At 47.3% G+C, this 18,553-nt stretch overlaps 1 protein-coding gene across 1 annotated transcript; it reads left to right on the top strand.

The window, feature by feature from the left end:
• The first annotated feature begins 412 nt into the window (after positions 1–412).
• LOC107650852 (zinc finger protein 461-like) lies at positions 413–17,817 on the top strand. The gene is made up of 5 exons (XM_056812643.1): positions 413–552; positions 5,648–5,699; positions 11,226–11,352; positions 12,812–12,907; positions 15,918–17,817. Exons 2-5 carry the CDS (start codon positions 5,667–5,669, stop codon positions 16,832–16,834), a joined length of 1,173 nt encoding a protein of 390 aa, XP_056668621.1. The 5' UTR covers positions 413–552; positions 5,648–5,666; the 3' UTR covers positions 16,835–17,817.
• Positions 17,818–18,553: the final 736 nt, after the last annotated feature.

Genomic DNA, 18,553 nt, shown 5'->3' with positions numbered 1-18,553 from the left:
GGATGGGACCAAGAGGGCGGGGCTTCTGCTTGTGGCTGTTTCCTAGAATCCTCCCGCAAACCCCAAGTATGTCACAGTCCCCGTCTACCTCTTCAGACCCTCAGGAGTCTGGACACGCCCCCAGACTGTCTTAGGACCAAAAAGATCTTTGAACTCGGGATGCCTGAGGGCCCGGGACCCTTTTCTTTCATTGCGAAACCCCGGAGACCAGAGCGCCATAAACTGAGCTGGAGGAGCACAGGCAGCGCCGGCCCTCCGAGCTACAGGGGAAGGGAGGGGGCGGGACAAGGCCCATAGTGGGTGTGGAGGAAGGAAGGGGAGGCCCCGGCGTGGGGTGGGAAGAGGCGGGGCTCACGCTGGAGGCTGTGAAGGGAGGAGGGGGAGGAGGGGAGACGGGGAGGGTCAACCCCAACGAGCAGGGCGGGGCCTCTGGGAAGCAGGAAGTGACGATCGCCCCGAGTCCCACCTCCTCCTTCTCCAGTTCCAAAGATGTTCCTCCCTGGACTTCTTAACCTGTCTCTTAACTTCCTGCGCCTCACACCTCAAGCCTAGGTAATTATGAAGTGGTGGCAGGGGACAGCGGGAAAGGGGGGCCCGAGTGGGGAAAGGCCAGTTGTGGAGGGGCCTGGTTCCTGCACGGGGAGGGGAGCGCGGGAATCAGAGAGCATCACTCTCCTCCGCTCAAATTAGAGCCCGGAGCCCCTTGTGGCATGGACCCTGGCAGGCGCTGAGGTCGAATTCTCCCTTTTACGAGTCCCTTTGGGGCAGACCACCTCCCGCCTGTGCCTCCTTGAGCTCAATTCCTGGATCCCCCAAATCCGTGAGCCCGTCACCTCCCTCCAGGTTATGAGACTCTAGAACTGTGCTGGTCTGGATGGATCCAGAAAGGACTTCGGGCTGGAGCGTTGACTGGCAGCCCAGGGGCGCGAATTTCCTGCGGGATACAATGTATCCCTGTGGCTGCTCTGGTCTCTGACAGGGGTGGGTTGTGGTCTCCTTCTGCTAAAACCACCTGGGGGCCAGTACCGGGTGCAGTTTTACCGCTCCTTGTAAGGACCCAGCAGTCCTGCCTCCCAGCCTCTGGGCTCCAGACTCCCAAGCTCCTCCTCCCCACCCCCACCCCTTTTGGGCAGCCTCTGCTTCAGTCACTCCAATCACGATCTATTCAGGTGTAGGGGTTAAAATTAGGAGTTGGACAAAGATAGGAGAGAAATTTAACAAAGCTTTGTTTTAATTGAGAAAAGATTAGTAAAGGCGGAAAGATAGAAAAGAGAGAGAGATTTAAGGATCTATCTTAGTGCTACCTAAAACTTCTTATATCAACCTTAACTGCCTAAAAACTGCCCTTTGAGAGAGTCTCACTAATAGCTCTTCAGCCTCACTAGTCAGGCTGGACCTACACTATTGGTCTCTCTCTATTCTAACTCACTCCCTAAACATGGACAGCTGCCCACCCTCACACTCTCCTTCCCTGGGATTCTCCAGCAGCCAAACTGTCTTCAGCCAGAGCCAGCAGCAGCACCTGCTCTCAGGAAAGGTTAGAGCAAGAGGCTCCACCCGCACTTGGTGCTTGCCTTTATCTCTTCCTGTGGAATTCCAGGGATATTCTAAACTTGAAAGTATTATTGACCTATTAGTGTTATAACCTATGTGCTCATGTACCAGACTGGTGGTCATATTATTTCTTGATCATTGTATTTAATTGGTATTCTATTAATTGTGAGCACTCTCCAAACTGACAGTCCTAAGGTCAGGAGAATTCCTGGGCAGGACATTAGCTGCCACACGGTGGTAGCTCCTACCTTGAGGGACCAGATTCCCTTCTAGGTCACATGTTTGAGTCACCTCCTCTTTGTTCTTGTGGTTGTCAATTGAGCCAATATCAAATGCTGTGTATGCCATGTCACATGTTCATTAGCCCCCTCCCCCTCCCCAATCCTTGATTCTGCAATAAAATATTGGGGACATGTGTAGCTCTCTCTCTCTCTTCCACCATCAGAGGAGCACACATGCTGGAGCCCATGTTCTTGAAGGCTTCATCTCTGAGTCTTTCTTCCTTTATTGTGTTCTGTGGGTTTTAAAATTAATAATCAATAACTAAGTATTATATTTTATAAAGTCTTATTAATAATAACTAAAACAAAAGAACTGCCTGATTTCAGCCTGGTCACAGGTTTCAAAGAGCATGAGGGAGGAGTTATCGCCACTTAAATGCAATCATGTAAAACATGGGGATGCAGGAAAATGGAATTTTGGGAAATATTAAGGGACTTCTGGGGGATGATGTCCAAAGGCTCAAAATCTCCATTTATACAATTTTCTCTCTCTTTCTCTCTCCATCCCCTTCACCCATTTCCCCTGGGTTTCTAACTTTCCTTCTCAGGTGTCCACCCACAAATATATTAATTTGTGGCTGTAGCCAGTCACACTTCTTATCTGAGAACAGTTTTTATTTCCTTTTCCTGTAGGCTGGTCTCCAGGGTAACAGAACCTCTTCTTTTGGGCCTGGCTCTCCATCCACTGAGCTAGCTCTTTCCCCAATTAAGTTAGACCAAGGTATTAAGAATTCCCCTTTACACTGGCTAAACAGGCAATAATGACCAAAGAATGAAGAGGAGTTCAGGACAGCTCCCTGGAGGAGGTGAGATTATCCTTTGGACTTTAGGGAAGCCAGTGAGGCTAGTGGTCTGAGCTGGGGAGGGAGAGCCTGTCAGCTGACCTGGGGGACAGCCAGAGTAGGTGGTCCTGGCTAGGAACTGGAGGTGCTGTTCATGGACCCCCAGGAGGCTGGTGTGGTCCAGGGCAGAGGGTGTGACAGGGAGGAGGGCGTGGGGCTGTTAGGGCTGGGAGTGCCAAAGAATATCATGGAGGATTTGATTGGGAGGGAGCCTAGGCCATTGGAAAGTCACCTCAGCGACTGAATGGAGGCTGGCAGGAAGGGGAAGAGAGACCAGGAGGTGTAAGGGGGGGAAAGGGTTTTTTTTTTTTTTAAAGGTTTGGACTTAATATTTTATGAATGTTGTCACCAGGAATTTAATTCCAAAGAAATTTTATTTACAATTTATTTACAAAATGTAGAAAGAGTGAAGCAAGAAAATCAGAGAGAATATAAGGTAAGATATCTAGTCTAAGCACCAAGTAATTTATATCTGCCCATCCCCCTTCCTGGGTAGGGAGAGTTAATTTTAGCCAGCCTCAGCAAAGTGGAGGACCCAGTAAGTTTCTCAAGAGGATAGGTCTTTCCTGAGGCTGGTCCTCTTCAGAGAAAAAACCATCAGTTAAGGGTCAGCTTTTCTCACCATGTGTCAGTTCAAAGGAAGAAATTTTTAACAGGGTCTCCGGTCCAATCAGCAGATCTTTCTGCCCCTCTTCACCAGTGTCAACTGGAAAGCAGGAAGCATTGAATTTCTCAGGAAGTTGTCATTCCCTTTTAAAGACATTTTCTCTTGCATCACTTCCTATGTCTTCCCCTAATTTTTCATCTACCAATCATAGTTGACACTTTGTTTTAGGACTGCCCAGGAGGCAGTCAGTTGATTCTGATTTCTTACCCACTGGCGAGCACAAGCGCGCACACACACACACACACACACACACACACGTGCACGCATGGGTCACAGACCTCCCCCACTCAAGTGTGAATGGGGGCATTTGCACCTTTGGTGATTAAATCTAAAAATGGGCAGATCCCCACAGTCAACTTTCTGTAGGGTGTTCTAAAAATAGGCAGGGGATAAAATTTAAATCTTCATAATCAGGGGAGAGTTTATTAATTTCATTGTTATAATTAGGGGAGAGTTGAATTTAATCTTCACAGGGGGCAACAAAGGACCAGGAAGGCCATGTACTAAGGGATGGTGTAACAGTTAAAATTAGTTTCTCTACTAAAAGTATTATATTTATAGAGGTTTATTAAAGATTATTAGAATTAAAAAATAAAAGAAAATACAAAACAAGAAACCATGTGCTTAGGGCACAGAGCCCATTCACAGCCACTCACATCTTCCTGTGTGTCCTCAGAAGCCGAGAGAGCAAGTAGGCAGTACAGTCAGTTTAAATACCCACTTTGTTCTGGCCCAGGTGAGGGCTCTGGTGATATTATAGGGAATTCTGGGAACTACCAAGGACTTCTGGGAATTGAAGTCAGGGGTTCAAATCTCCATTTTTACAATGGGGGAGGGGGCTGACCAGAGAAGAGTCTTCCCCTCATGGAGGATTGCCCTCTGGCCAAGGGAGCCCCACCTGCACTGCTGGGCACAGTGCCAGGCCTGCAGTGGGGAAGGCCTGGGTTCCAATCCGGCCTCAGACCCTTCCTGTGCTCTTGGCAGCTCCCCCTTTTTTCTTTGAACCCTGAGCCTGGCCTGGCCTCCTGGAAGGACTTACAGGCTAAAGGATCTCCCCCTGGAACACTGTGACCCCCATGATACACCCCCAGCCCAAGGGGGCCGCCAGCAGGCAATTAAAGACTTCTGGGATAAGAGATCACTCAGGGGGTCACTACAGCCCCTCCCCTTCCTGCTGAGAGCAGGGCTTTGGCTTTGGGCCAATTTCTTGTCAGATTGGGACCACCTTGACCTCTTGGCCACATCTTGGCCCTGTTCCTGATTCTCTCCCTCCCCCTCCCTCTCTTTCCCTTTCACCTGCCCAATTCTCCTGAGATGATTCAAACCCCCCAAAAGTCCCAGAGGGTCCCTTGTGACCCTCTCATTCTCTCACACACCCGGTCCAGGGGGCCTCCTCTCCCCATGGAAATCTCTGCTGCCCCCATTTCCCTGAGGCTGTATCTGGATTGTCTAGAGGGGAGGAGAGGGTCCCTAGGAATATGGGAGAGGGAAAAAGGTGCTGGATGCAGGGGGAGGAGACTCTCTCCTGTCCAGCCTGGTGGGGTGGTCCAGGGGGAATTGCAACCCTGGGGAGGGGTCTATGGGGAGAGAGGGGCCATTCCAGGGACCCAGGGATTCCTGACCCAGGTGTCCTGACCCCCAGCTCCTGCTCAGAGAGTCCTCTGTGCTGCCCTCAGACCCAGCCCTCTGGGAGGATCCCTGAGCTTTGCCTTCCTGCCCTCAGGCCCTCCCAGGAGCCAAAGGCCTTTCCTGGGGCCCCTCTTTGGCCCCCTGGGCCTGGCCCTGGGGGACTCCAGTGGCCCCTCACCCCGTGGAGATCCCTGTGGGGCAGCCTCAGACCTGGGAAGGGAAGGGAAACACTGGGCCCCTCTGGGTCCCTTCTCCCTGCCCAGCTCAGGGTGCAGAGGCCCAGGGCCGGCCCCAGGAGGGATGGGGCTGAGCCAGATCCTGAGCTGGGAGGGAGATCCAGGCAGCTTTCTGCTCAGCTCCCAGCAGGAGCAACTGGCCCAGAGAGGGAGCCCAAAGGCAGTGAGGAAGATGGGCTTTTCTACACTGGGAAAGAGGGCAGGGAGGGCCCCAGGAGGGGCTCCAGGCCAGCTCCTGCTGCTCAGAAGGCCAGAGAAGTCAGACATTCCCTGGGCCAAGGGAGGCCTGCTGGGAAGAGCTTTGTCTGGAGCTCCATTGAGGGGCCAGAAAGTGGGGGGAAGGTGGGGAGCAGCAGCCTGAGTGGGGAGTCGAGGCCGGGAAAAGATGGAGGAGCCTCCCCAGAGGGACTGACTGGGGCTCCTTTGCTGCCTCTACAGGGAGCCTGGAGTGCCAGGGATGGCCTTGGAGAGGGACAGACTGCCAGGCCAGGTAAGTGCATTCCAGGCCCAGATGGGAGCCCCTCAGCCAGGAGGCCCTTCCCTGGCTGTGAGCCAAGATGGGCTGGGAAGCTGCTCCCTCCTTCCTGCTGGGCCCTTTCTGTCCCCCCATCCCAGGCAGGAGGAGCAGCCCTTCCTGGCTCTCTCCTGGCCTTTGGCAGGGATTCCTTGGCCCGGGGGCCCCCCAGACCCCCAGAGCTCCCCCAGGCGCTGCCTCCCAGGCCGGATTTCTCCCATCACAGGTGAGGGCCCAGGAGGACCCTTGACTCCTTGTCCTTCCCTGTCTGGGGATCCTGTCTTGACTCTCTGCTTGCCTGCCTCCCTCCCAGCCTCTTCTCTGCTGCTTCTCCCCTGTTCCCTCTGGAGTCTGGTCTGGAGCAGAGCCCGAGGGTGTCCCCTGCTCTGTGGGGTCCTCAGGGAAGACCTTGTCCCCCGGGCTGCTCCCTGGCTTCTGCCTCAAGTCCTCGAGTCTTCCCGGGTCCCTCCAGCTCCTTCCTCTCCCCCATTCTTAGCCCAGCTGAGCCAGTGTGGAGGAACAGCCTGGTGTGTGCCGGGCACTGCTCAGCCCAAAGGAAGGGAGAAGCCATCGGCCGCCCTCCAGGCCCCCCCAGTGACGGAGGAGATCCCTCAGCAGCCGTGTCCAAACCAGCTCTGGGAGGGAGGCTCGGAGGCTCGGAGGCTCGGAAGCTCTCAGCTTCTGGGAGGTCACTGGTTCCCCAGGGGAAGATTCAGCTGGGACTGAAAGGAAGCTCCGAGGGCAGAGGCAGGAGGGAGGACATTCCCTGCAGGGGGACAGACAGCCCCTGGAGAGGCCCAGAATCAGGCCAGGGAAGGTCCTGGCCAAGGATCAGTCAGAGGTCAGAGGAGGAGTTCAGCTAAGCATTTGTGTCCTTGAACAGCAAAGTCAGAGGTGTGGGAATTAGCTGGGCCAGGTGAGCGAGAGAAAGACCAGGAGCCGGAGCCGTCAGGGTCTGTGTTCCAGAAACAGGCAGGCAGTGGCAGGGAAGACGGGGCAGTAATAGCCAGAAGCAGGATCGATTAGAATCAAACAGGTCCAGATTACAGGCAACAGTAGCAAGCTTAGCAGAGTCGAGCCAAGCCGAGCTGGCGGGAAGGCCGGAGCTGATCAAGATGGCTTTCTAAAAAAGCATCTTGGAGAAACGTGGCTTAAAAAACAAACAAACTAGGCACTAGCTATTAAAGGCTGAACTAAGTAACAGTAGATCAGTAGATCAGAAGGTTGAAGGTATTTCATTTTCCCGAAGTGGTTACGCCAAACTATAGCATTGAAAAATTCATTTCTCTGCTAGAAGTATTATATTTTTATGAGGTTTATTAAGATTAAAATTAAAGAAAATACTCTAAGAAAGCATGTGCCTAGGAGGGCCGAAAGGCCCATTCAATTTCACTTACATCATGAGAGTCGAGTCTGCTTGGAAGTGGAAGTAGGAAGAGACCTCAGTAGGCTTTTACAACCAGTTAAATAGAAATTTTGATCTCGCCCAGGTGGAAATCTCAGTGAGATTAGAGAGCATCTCGGGAACTAGAGCAAGGACTTCTGGGGATTGAAGTCCAGGGTTCAAATCTCCATTTTTACACACACCCCACACCAGTTGCAGCCTCTCCCCAGTCAGGACAACTAGACTGCAGGCACCAAGTCTCTCTGGCCTCAGTGTGAGTCCTCATCTCCCTTTACCCATGAGAACATCCATCATTGGAACCCCCTTTCATGTCAAGTTAGGGCCTCCATCCATCCTTTCTCCATCTTCTTAGGCTTTGCCTTCTTCTCTGTACCTCCTCCCCATATCCTCTTCTATTTCTGAGACTATAGAGACCACCCCTCAGTCCTCCTCTCAGTTTTGTCTACAGTTTTTGATGCTTCTGGCCCACTCTCTCCTCCTTGATGTTCTCTTCTGTCTAGGGTTTTAGGACACAGCTCGCTCTCTCTCTCTCTCTCTCTCTCTCTCTCTCTCTCTCTCTCTCTCTCTCTCTCTCTCTCTCTCCCCCCACCCCCAGTTTAGCTCCTCCTTCTCTGTCTGACCTATGATTCTCTGTCTTCTCTGCTGGCTCCTCCTCTAGATCTTGTAACAGTAGGGTTAGGGTCAGGCAGCCCTGTCTTTGGTCCTCTACTCTTCTCCCTCTGAACTTCTTTACTTGGTGATCTCATCAGCTACCATGGATAGAAGCACCATCTCTCAGCTGATAAGTATTAGATCTACATTTTCTGCCCTAATCTCTGTGCTGAACTCTGGTCTTTCATGTTTCCTTATAGGGCTTTCACACTAGGTGACCAGTAGACATCTTGAACTCAGTGTGTCCCAAACATGTTGTTCTCTCTCATCTAGACAGAAGCCCCATCTTCTCCATAGCCATATCGTCCTCTTCCCTCAGGCTTAAAACCAAGGAGTCTACCTTGACTCTTCACTGTCCCTTAACCACATATCCAATATGGCACCAGGACCAGTCAGTTTCACCTTTGCAGCATCTCTCCAATACGCCCCCTTCTGTCCTGTGTCACTGCCATCACCCTGGTAGAGGCCCACTTCACCTCCCTCCTGGACTATTAAGACAAGCTGCTGCTGGTTCTGTCTGCCACAATATTCTTCCTACTCCAAGGCCTCCTCCATTCTCCCACCAGAGTGATTTTCTTACAAAGTAGTTCTGATCATGTCCCTCCCCTATTCCATAAACCTCAGTGGCTCCCTATTCCCTCCAGAATCAAATACAAAACATTCTCTTTGGTGTTCAAAGCCCTCTTTCTCGTCTTCTTATTCGTTGTTCCTCAGTCTGTATTCTTGGATCTGGGGAACCTGGCCTCCTGGATTCCTTCATCTGCAGACTTAAAAAAAATCTTTACTTTCAATCTTAGAATGGATAGTAAATATCTGTTGTGAGGCAGAAGATGGTTAAGATGTAGGTAATTGGGGGTAAATGACTTACTCAGGCTCATATAGGTAGGAAGTGTAAAAGATCATATTTGAACCCAGGACCTTTTATCTCTAGTTCTGTTTCTCTATTCACAGAGTCACCTAAAAGGCCCAAAATGGAAAAAAAAAATTTTTTTTCAACCCTTTTCTTTCATCTTAGGATCAATTCTAAGATAGATGAGTGATGAGGGCTAGGCAATTAGAGGTAAATGACTTACCCAGGATCACACAACTAGGACTGAGGTCACATTTGAATCCAGGTCTTCCTGACTCGATCTGTCACTCTATCCACCCTGTGATCTGGCTGTGTTTAGTTCCAGGCATTTTCAGTGGCTTCATCTCATGTTTGGAATATTTTTCCTCCACATTTCAGATCACTGACCCCTTTAAACTTCATGTAAGTCCCAATGTCTACTCCAAGAAAATCCCCCAAGAATGGAGACACGGAGACAATGCAAGTAAGCAAGGGATCACTGTTTATTTACTAGCTCGCTAGATGCTAGGGCTGCTCCAAAGGAGGAGGCACATTGGCTTGACTAGGGGAAAACCTTTTATAGTATAGGGGACTAGCATGAAATGTTGAACAATAGGATATCATGATTTGGCAGTTGCAGCTAGCTGAGGGGTTGACAATACAGGGAGTGTCTCCTTAGCTGCTGGAATGTTATGCTGACTTGGGCAAGAGTTTACTCCTGGCCTCCAGAGGTTGTTCTGACCTCCACTGTCTGTTTATTATCTCCCTCCTGCACTGGGCTGTGAGGTCCTGGAGGGCAAGGACTGTCTTTTGCCTCTTGGGAAATCCCCAGAAGTGCAGAACAGGTGCTGACTGTAGAGGGAATGGAAATGGCAGTTTCTGGTCCTTGAGATGCCCTGGGTGTGTCCCCATCTTCTCTGTGTCTACCACCTCTTCTCCCCTGTGGTCCTGCAGTCCAACAGAAGAAGCATCCTCCTGGAGTAGCTGGGACTCCACATGATTCTTCCCAAGATCCCCTCTGTCTTTGTCTTCAGCTTTAGCCTTCCTTGGTTTCCTCCCTCCTCCCTTTCTCTTGTTAGTTTTAAAAAGAAGTTTCTTTCTGCTCTCGCTGATGTTCTGCTGCTGCTACTGTTGTCTTCAGTTATTCACTCCTCCTGCATTTCTGCCGCTCAGGGTATTTAAGAAGCAAATGATCTCTTCCCTTCAGTGTTTCTCCCTAAAAACAGTGCAGACTCCTCTTCATTAGTGAACATGTACTGTTCTGTCCAACATTGTGAAGCTCACCTTTGCATGTTTGGGGAATGAAATTTAACCAAAGGGTAAACTGAGGTAGCACTGGAAGGAAGATAAGCAGGGGAATGCTGTCTGTCAATAAAAGGGTTTTGGGGCTTCCCTCTGTTAATGCTCCAAACCCTAAGCAGAAGGATAGATCTTTGATAGGTTTAGGGGAGCACAGAACAAAGAACAGACAGGGTAAGTGATGTCTATCGTAGGGTGGAGGGTCACCATTGGTTATGGAGCTGGGATAATTGGGGACTCTGTGACTGATTGGAATCATCAATAATGAGGGGCCAGCAATGCCCCAGCCCTCCTCCTCTCTTCAGACTAAGAAGAGATTCTTGTGTGAGTTCAGGGCAAGGTCAGAGCCCCGACTTTGGGCAGCAAACCAGACATCTGTAAGATGGGTTGGGGGTGTAGAAAGACTAGATGTGACTCCCTGGGACTCCCCTGAATCTTCTAAGGTCAGCTACTGCCTTGAAATGGGGCCAGAACAGTGATGAAGTGCCCAGGAGCTGGATTCTGCACTTCACCTATTATAGGCTGGTGGAATGTGTGGCTGAGTCAGGAGACAGAACCAGGACTCAGGCAGTTAGCAGACAAAAGCAGTTACTGGTAAATAGGATCCACAAGTAAATGATAGGAGATCAGCTCAGCCTTCTCTAAGGATAGGTCACCCTGGGCTGCATCCTGAGGCCCCGGGATCTCTGGAACACATTCTCTCTGTTCTCATGCCTTCCACAGTGTAGAGTTTGAGAGAGAGAGTTCTCAGCCTTTCTAGATCTCATTCTTGATTCAGTTTGCTCAGGCTGGGCTTGGCAGAGATCAAGAGATCAGGAAAGCTCAGAGACAAACCCCCAACCCAGAGAGACTGTTCCGGGGTGGGCGGATACTAAAGCCCCCTATCCTTCCCTCGCCTGCCTTTTACATTCTCCACCTCCCCCCTCCCTGCTCGGTCTCTGGCATGTTGATGACTCTCACACTGATGCTGGCTGCACTGGGACACAGCAACAAGGCCACAGACATGTGACTCTGACAGCTACATCCCACTCCTGGGGCCCTTGGGATCCAAGCTGCAATGGGGGTCCCCTAGATATTTCCCTTCACACAGTAGAAACTACTCGGCTTCCTTCCAGAGCATCATAGATCTGCTTTTCTCAAACTTCCATTGGGCTCCTAAAGACTCTGCTTCAAGTGCTGGCTCTGATACTGACAAGGGGCGGGACCTTTGGGCCCCTCCCTTGTCTTTGGGTCAGTTTCCTCCTGTAATTGACCAGAGGTGGGCTCTTCATAGTGATGTGGCTTTCAGCCCTCTGTTCTTTGACTTGGGCTGCTCTAGGAGGAGGTAGCATTCAAGGATGTGGCTGTGGACTTCACCCGGGAGGAGTGGCGCCTCTTGTCCCCTCCCCAGAAAGAGCTGTACAAGGAGGTGATGCTGGAGAATATCAGGAACCTGCTTTCTGTGGGTAAGGACTCCTCTTTCTGGTGCCTGACTGAGCTATCCAAGGCAATATCATCCCCAGGAGCAGGCAGAGATGGGAGCAATTTTCAGTCATGAAGAAGGGATGAGGGCTGGTATGCCGAGTCCCAGAGCCAGAGCCTTCCTGCTGCCTGGATCTCCTGTAAAAAGACTTTCCATTGTGTAATGGGCCTTTGGGTGTTCCCTTTGGTGCTCCTGAAGTCTGAGATCAAATGCGTGTTGGAGAATCAGACATGGAAATAATCTCAGAGTTGATTCTGTCTCACCTTTTCCTGGCCCAGAATTTGGGCTCCCAAACCCATCTGGGAAAGCTTTTCAGGAGGGTTTTCCTCCTACTTTCTTCTCCTCCAGGGTGGATCTAGTATTGGGGATCTTTCTCTCTTTAACCAACATAAGTGCATAGCTCCCACTAGGTGTCCCCAGGAGATCAGGTTTGTCCTTAATCTTCCTTCCTATTGCCCTAAACCTCTAGCAGAGCCAATGAGGAAGAGAGGAAAGAGATGAAGCATTTATAAAGACCTGCTCTTTGTCCAGGGTTCTGCCAAGGGTTTTCTCTGTAATATTATGGGACTTCTTACTCTCCTTCATCTTTCTAATTCAGTGACACAATTACCCCCATTTTATAGATGAGGAAATACATTCGATTAAGCGACTTGTTCTGTGGCATACACATAGGAGCTGTTTGTGATGAAATGTAAACTGAGGTCTTCCTACCTCTAATCCCAGGGCCCTGTTCCCTCCCTCCTAGCTGCCGCACATTTCCAGATAATGGAAAACTATGGACCTGAGTCCTGCCTTCTCTGAAGAAAATGCCCTAGAACCTAACATTCTGGTTCCAGATTGGTTCCCCGACCTTCTCCTTCCTCCCCTCCCCTCACAAATACTGTGGAGACTGTCCTCCAGGAGTCCCAGTAAGCCTCCTGCATGCCCTGCTTGCTTTCTTCTCTGATTGTTAGGATGATATGACTGGCTGAGAGACAGCATTGGGCTGAAGGAGGATTGTGGTATTCCCCAGGAGAGGAGGCAGAGACTCCTGGAGAGAACAGTCCATGAGGATCAGAGAGGTGTTATGGAGGGAGAAGCAGGCAGGGTGATGGGATAAAAGCTGATCCCTCGAGGTCCCTGGGTCTGGGGCTTCAGACTGACCCAGGACACTGACCCTCGGACCCAGTGTGGGAGTTGAGGAGTTTTTGTCAGAATGGACCAGAACAGGATGGGAGGGATGGGGTGCTTTTGCTCATTCTGCATCCCCCAGCAGGATAACAAGCCGATCCTACCCTGGGCTCCTGCATTATAGACAGTGAGGAGTGATGACACACTTCTGTTTGAGCCCCATTGAGAGAGTCTCTTGAGTGGTGTGATTAGACTCCCCAACCTTTCCCTAAAGAGAACTCGGTGATGAGCTTCTCTCCATCCTCCTCCCTGACTGATTCTCCCTTGCCCAGGGCTTCCAGCTCCTCCAGAAGACATGATCTCTTATTTGGAGCAGAGGGAAGCCCCATGGATGCTGGAGCAAGAAGGCCTGAGGAGCTACTGCCCAGGTAAGGGAGGGGAAATGACATGTGGGAGAGCTGAGATGACTAAGTGCTTCTGTGTGCTCTGGTGAATCCAGGGCTAGATTTGGGGGCAGGAGGACCCAACTTGGAATTCTTTTTCAGAGGTTTTAGCAGGGTCTCCCTGAACTAGTCCCTGAACCCCTGAGCCTCAGTTTCCCTATCTATAAGATGAGGCTGTTGGACTCCATTTCCTAACTGCTCTCTTCATGGGATCAGTCTGTGACCCTCTAAGAAGTCAGTGTTTGGGACTGAAAGACTTGGAAGTCTCCTGCAGGTGCCAGAAGGGCTGAGCTTATCCCCTCTGAGCTCTTTAGTATCTAGAAATATCTAGGAGTGCTTGCTCTGTGCTTTGTCTTGGGCTAAGTTACAGGGGACATAAAGAGCTGTAGTGGTCATCCTCTGCCCTCAGGGAGCCCAGCCTCTGCTGGAGTGACAATAGCATGCTGACAGTTCTGTAGAAGTCCTCTAGATCCCAGTTTCAGGGCAACTAATCACGAGAGGGAAGGGTCTGAATGGAAGGAGCACTAGAGAGGTTTAATGGGGGGAGGTGGCCTGGGGCTTCAGGAGAACCAGACAGGATTCTGGGGAAATGTATAGCAGAGAAAACAAGGGAAAAGCACTGGCACAACTCACTGCAAATGGCCATCACTAGCAGTTTAGCTCTGATCCCAAGGACAGATGTCGGACAGTATCTCATGGGGTTGAAAAGGTCAAGTGAGAGTATTTTGAGCCCTGGGGAGAAATGGTTTATTAGTTCCCGGAGGAAGAGAGTCATTAGCTCATTAATGTAGGAAAGACTGAAGATGAAAGTACAATGGGCGCACTAGAGAGGGAGGAGTACATGGGCTTAGATGAGGGATGGGATGGGATTCTTTGCACATGGAAAAAAGATTTTCTTTAGCTAGGAGAAGAATAACCTTTTTCTCTGATCTTGAGGCCAAAAAGGAAAAGGAGGAAGCTGAGCTGGGTGAGATGTGGAGGATAAGAGAACTCTGCACAGAGGTCCAGCTTTTGTTCAACGAAATATGAGGCTAGGATCTCGGCTCAGAAGGTGTGGCAGGGGGTGGGAGGAAGCCATAAGGGAAAGCTGGAAACCAGGGAAATCTTTGGAAGGCTGCAGTGGTGGGTGGCAAAGGGAATCCACGAGGAAGATGTCACAGGATTACCTTGCCATGGTGAGGACCCAGCTGAGATTAGGAAGCCTCAATTTAGTTAGAGTGGAGCCAAGCAGTTAATTTTCTGGTTTTCCTTCTCTTCATTGACCTGCAGCCCATTAGGAGGAGTGAAGACTACTGCCTCACTTGGAAGTGATCCAAGGCTAAGCTTTCCCTAAATCATCAGCCCAGGCCCTTTCTTGGTCTCTGGGGCTCAGTCTTTGTCCTGTTCTTGAACAATCAGGTGACCACAGCACTTCACTTTAGGGAGATGAGAGCCTAGAGAGAAGCCTCTGGGATCTGAAGGATTGGTTCTGCTCCAGTTCCAATGGAGTTATTGTTGACTGCTGAGATTTAAGGACAAGAGAGAGACAGAAACATGGCTAAACCCAGAGCATGCATTTGCCTTCCAGTAGAGAGACAGAATGCAAGGATACTGGTAGAGTTTGGACCTGACATAATCCCTGGGCCCAGTCAGTAAACATTTATTAAATAATAAGATCTAGGAACCTTGCTAAGCCCTAAGCATACAAAGGAAGGGAAACACCAGTCTGGGCTGTCCTGCAGCTTATAATCTAGAACTCAGACATGGAGGCTCTTAGGAAAAAAAAAGCAACAGATCCTGAATCTTTCTCTGAGATGATCCAGGGAGAAAGGAGTGTTGGAGAATGGGAATCCATTTAATTCAACAGGGAAATCAGGAACTAGAGGAGTGAAGAGAATGACACTTTAAGGAGGAAAGAAATCAAAGGAGGAAATAATCTAAATTCTAATGATAAATATCATTTGCATATGGCCCCTAGTATATGTCATATTCTTTCTAAATATTATTTTGTTAGATCCTCATAGGAACCCTACGAGTCACTTGATATTATGATGCTCATGTTATATAGTTAAGGAGCCTGAGACTAACAGAGTTCTTATTACTTACCCAGGCTTAAAAGTCCTAGAAAGTTTCTGAGGTACAATGAGAATGCACCTGTATTGGGATTTTTAAGAAGAATATCATGAAAATGCCAGCATCTGTATAACTTTGGATATAGGAAGAGAATTGCCTGAGCTTTTTTGCCCATTTGCTTACAAAAGAATCATGGACTCAAATTACTGTATTTGACATATTTTTAAACATGAGAAATGCTGTGTTTTTATTTAAACTGTATTTAGTAGAAGGATTTTATTTTAGTGATAGAGGCATTTAAGGAAAAGTAATGGCTGTTGTCCAGGAGTAGGGAACAGAACAAAATCTTTTATGCCTTGAATAAATGCAAAAATGTGCTGAATTTCTTCATCTGATCTTACATACTGGCAGAAAAAAATAAAATTGAAAGAAATAGAAAATAATGCTTACAGAGAAGCTAGATGATGAAATAATAGGAATGTTTAGTTTACAGTGGTGTCATACCTATGAAGAGAGGATTGAATGTATAGACAATGAAAATGAAATCAAAAAGACTGAAAGTGAATTGCCTAGTACTGTGGACAGAGTATACCCAGTCACAAGATTTGGTCTCAGCTGCCAGGATTTCAGGTCAAGTCACTCATCCAGTTTTTCTGAGATCATGGTCTGAGTTAGGAATGTAATAAAGTTAGCCTGTCTAAAATCCCAGATTTGTTATGAGAAGCCAATAGTATCACATCAGAGGTTCTTTGTTATTTAAATTGTTGTTTAGCTTTGATGTAATAGCATATTCAAAGGATTGATGGCGCCCATTTAAGTTGGAGGACTTTCTTCTTACTGAGGAAATATGATATAAAGCAGTGTTTTTATTGACAATAAAGGAGATAGAGATATATGTGTATATGTCACTATATATGTATGTTTTACTGTTTGTTTCTTTTAGGAGAAGAGATCAGACCTGAAATGAAGGCAAATCCAACAGAGGTGAGCCTTCCTGTGGACCTACAAAAATTAATGAGTGATGGTCCTGATAACTTTGCTTTCAGAGAATTCTTTGTTGTACCTCAAAATTTATCTCATATTGAACATCAAAGAAGGCACACTAAGGAAAAATCTAGTCAAAGTAATCTATGTGGAAAGGCTTATATACAAAGGGTTAGTCTTGTTGGACATCAGAGAATCCACACTGGTGAGAAACTTTATGAATGCAATCAATGTGGAAAGACATTTAGACAGAACTTAGAACTTTCTGTACATCATAGAGTCCACACTGGAGAGAAGCCTTATGAATGCAAGCAATGTGGAAAGACATTCCGTCAGAGCTCCCATCTTGCTGTACATCAGAGAATCCACACTGGGGAGAAACCTTATGAATGTAAACAATGTGGAAAGACATTCAATCAGAGCTTCCATCTTGCTGTACATCAGAGAATCCACACTGGGGAGAAACCTCATGAATGTAATCAATGTGGAAAGACATTCAGTCAGAGCTGCTCTCTTGTTCTACATCAGAGAGTCCACACTAGGGAGAAACCTTATGAATGCAAGCAGTGTGGAAAGATATTCAGTCAGAGCTCCCATCTTGTTGTTCATCAGAGAATCCACACTGGGGAGAAACCTTATGAATGCAAGCAATGTGGAAAGACTTTTATACGGAGCTCCAATCTTGCTGAACATCAGAGAATCCACACTGGAGAGAAACCTTATGAATGCAACCAGTGTGGAAAAACATTCAGACAGATCTCCCATCTTGCTCATCATCAGAAAAGTCACACTGGGAAGAAACCTTATGAATGCAATCAATGTGGAAAGATATTCAGACAGTTTAGAACTTGCTGTACATTAGAAAGTCCACACTGACAAGAAACCTCATGAATGCCAAGAGTGTGGAAAGACATTTTGTCAGAGCTCCAATCTTGCTCATCCTCAGGGAGTCCACACAGATGAGAAACCTTAAGAATACAAGCTATCTGAAAATATGTTCACATGTAGCTCCAGTCTTGCTATTTTTTTAAGGAAATTTAACCTCCCTTTCTCCAGCAGCTTATCTTGGGTGAGCCTGAACTAGAGGGGAGGATTGTGTGGTGGAATATTGTGAGGATAGAATGGAAGTAGGAAAAAGACAACAATAGAGTTGAGAGATAATGTGATGAGGACAGGGTCATGTCTCTTATATTGCCCCCTGGAATGCCCCCAGACAGCCTAGGCAAAATAGAAAGCCACAGTTGGCTCCTGAGATGAGATTTGTGAGTTAGTAGGTGAAGAAAAAGTTTGATAAACTGAGGCAAGAAAAGATATCAAAGCTCTTCTCTTTCAGTTTTGTTGCTGGATAGACTTATGAGCATGGCTAGGGTGTCCTATTGGTGGCTAAATGGAGCAGTAAGAAATGTATCTCTCCTATTTTTCCTTCTTTTTCTCCTGCTGTCTTAGATTAAGTCAAATTAATTTAGTCCCAGTCTCATAGTTTTCTCTCTTATACTGTATATCACAGAAATCACAGATGTTGACACTAAGTTTTCACCTTGCTCAAAATCAGACAATTCACTCTACTATGTCATAAGCTCTACTAAGATTAGGTCCAAATGGACATGTGATATCATAAACAAATTAAGGGAGCATAGAATAGTTTACCTTTCAGATCAATTTATTGATAAGGGAAGAATTTATGACTAAATAAGAAATAAATAACATTATGAGGTATAAAATAGGCAATTTTCATTATATTAAATTTAAAACTGTATAAACAAAAATAATGCAGCCAAGATTAAAAGTGTAAACAAGAAGTTATCATTTGCTTTACAATATGTCCTATTAAATACTTCCATTTTTAAAAAATCTAACCCTATTCTCTGTGCCTTAATTTATCAATTCATGACATCTAGACCTAAAGAGAAGTTGGTTTAATAAAATGCCTTCTTCTATATAAATCATTTGCAATTAGCATCATTTCATATTTAAGGTTTTCCCAAAAAATTCTATGAAGCAAAAATAAAAAAAGTGATTTGTAGATTTCAAATATGAAATAAATTTATTGACATTCTAATGACTTCTATTCAGTTTAATGCATTATCAAAATAATTATCTTACATAGAAAATCACCATGCATCTATCAGCAAAATTGACACTATGGACTAATTTTACTCAGAGGCCAGTGTAACATAACTGATACAATTACACTTATTTCTACAGTTACTAAACCCATCACTTATTTATCTAATCTTAACCTATTTTGCATTAAGGTCTATGTTACATATGTGGTGAAAAATTATCACACCAGTACAGAATTCCATGCTAAATAGGTTTGTTGGGAGGAGGCCAGACTCCCAATAGAGCTAGATCCTGGTCAAATCAAAAGCAGAGACCTTAGGATATAGCCTTTTTATATCAAAGAAATCTGATGACACAGTGACAGAAAATACAATCACAATGAAAATAGAATGGATGCAAAATTGTTCATATGGGCATCTTCTTAATGACAAAAGTGCTGATTAATCTGTATTATGGGTGGTAACTTTGAGGTACTCAGAGTCTTGGTATTTTTACTGATGATTATGGTGGAATAATAGGAGTTGGCAGTTT

This window comes from Monodelphis domestica, chromosome 1, assembly GCF_027887165.1.
Source record: "Monodelphis domestica isolate mMonDom1 chromosome 1, mMonDom1.pri, whole genome shotgun sequence".
Taxonomy (NCBI): Eukaryota; Metazoa; Chordata; class Mammalia; order Didelphimorphia; family Didelphidae; genus Monodelphis; species Monodelphis domestica.
Note: the sequence above shows the minus strand (reverse complement) of the source record. Positions and strands in the feature narration are given on the sequence as shown.

Bases quoted from the DNA above. Each gene is read 5' to 3' on its own strand.
- LOC107650852 (XM_056812643.1), top strand. From the start codon at position 5,667: ATGGCCTTGGAGAGGGACAGACTGCCAGGCCAG. The intron at 5,700-11,225 runs GTAAGTGCATTC...GGGCTGCTCTAG, and splicing joins GGGACAGACTGCCAGGCCAG to GAGGAGGTAGCATTCAAGGA. The intron at 12,908-15,917 runs GTAAGGGAGGGG...TGTTTCTTTTAG, and splicing joins CCTGAGGAGCTACTGCCCAG to GAGAAGAGATCAGACCTGAA.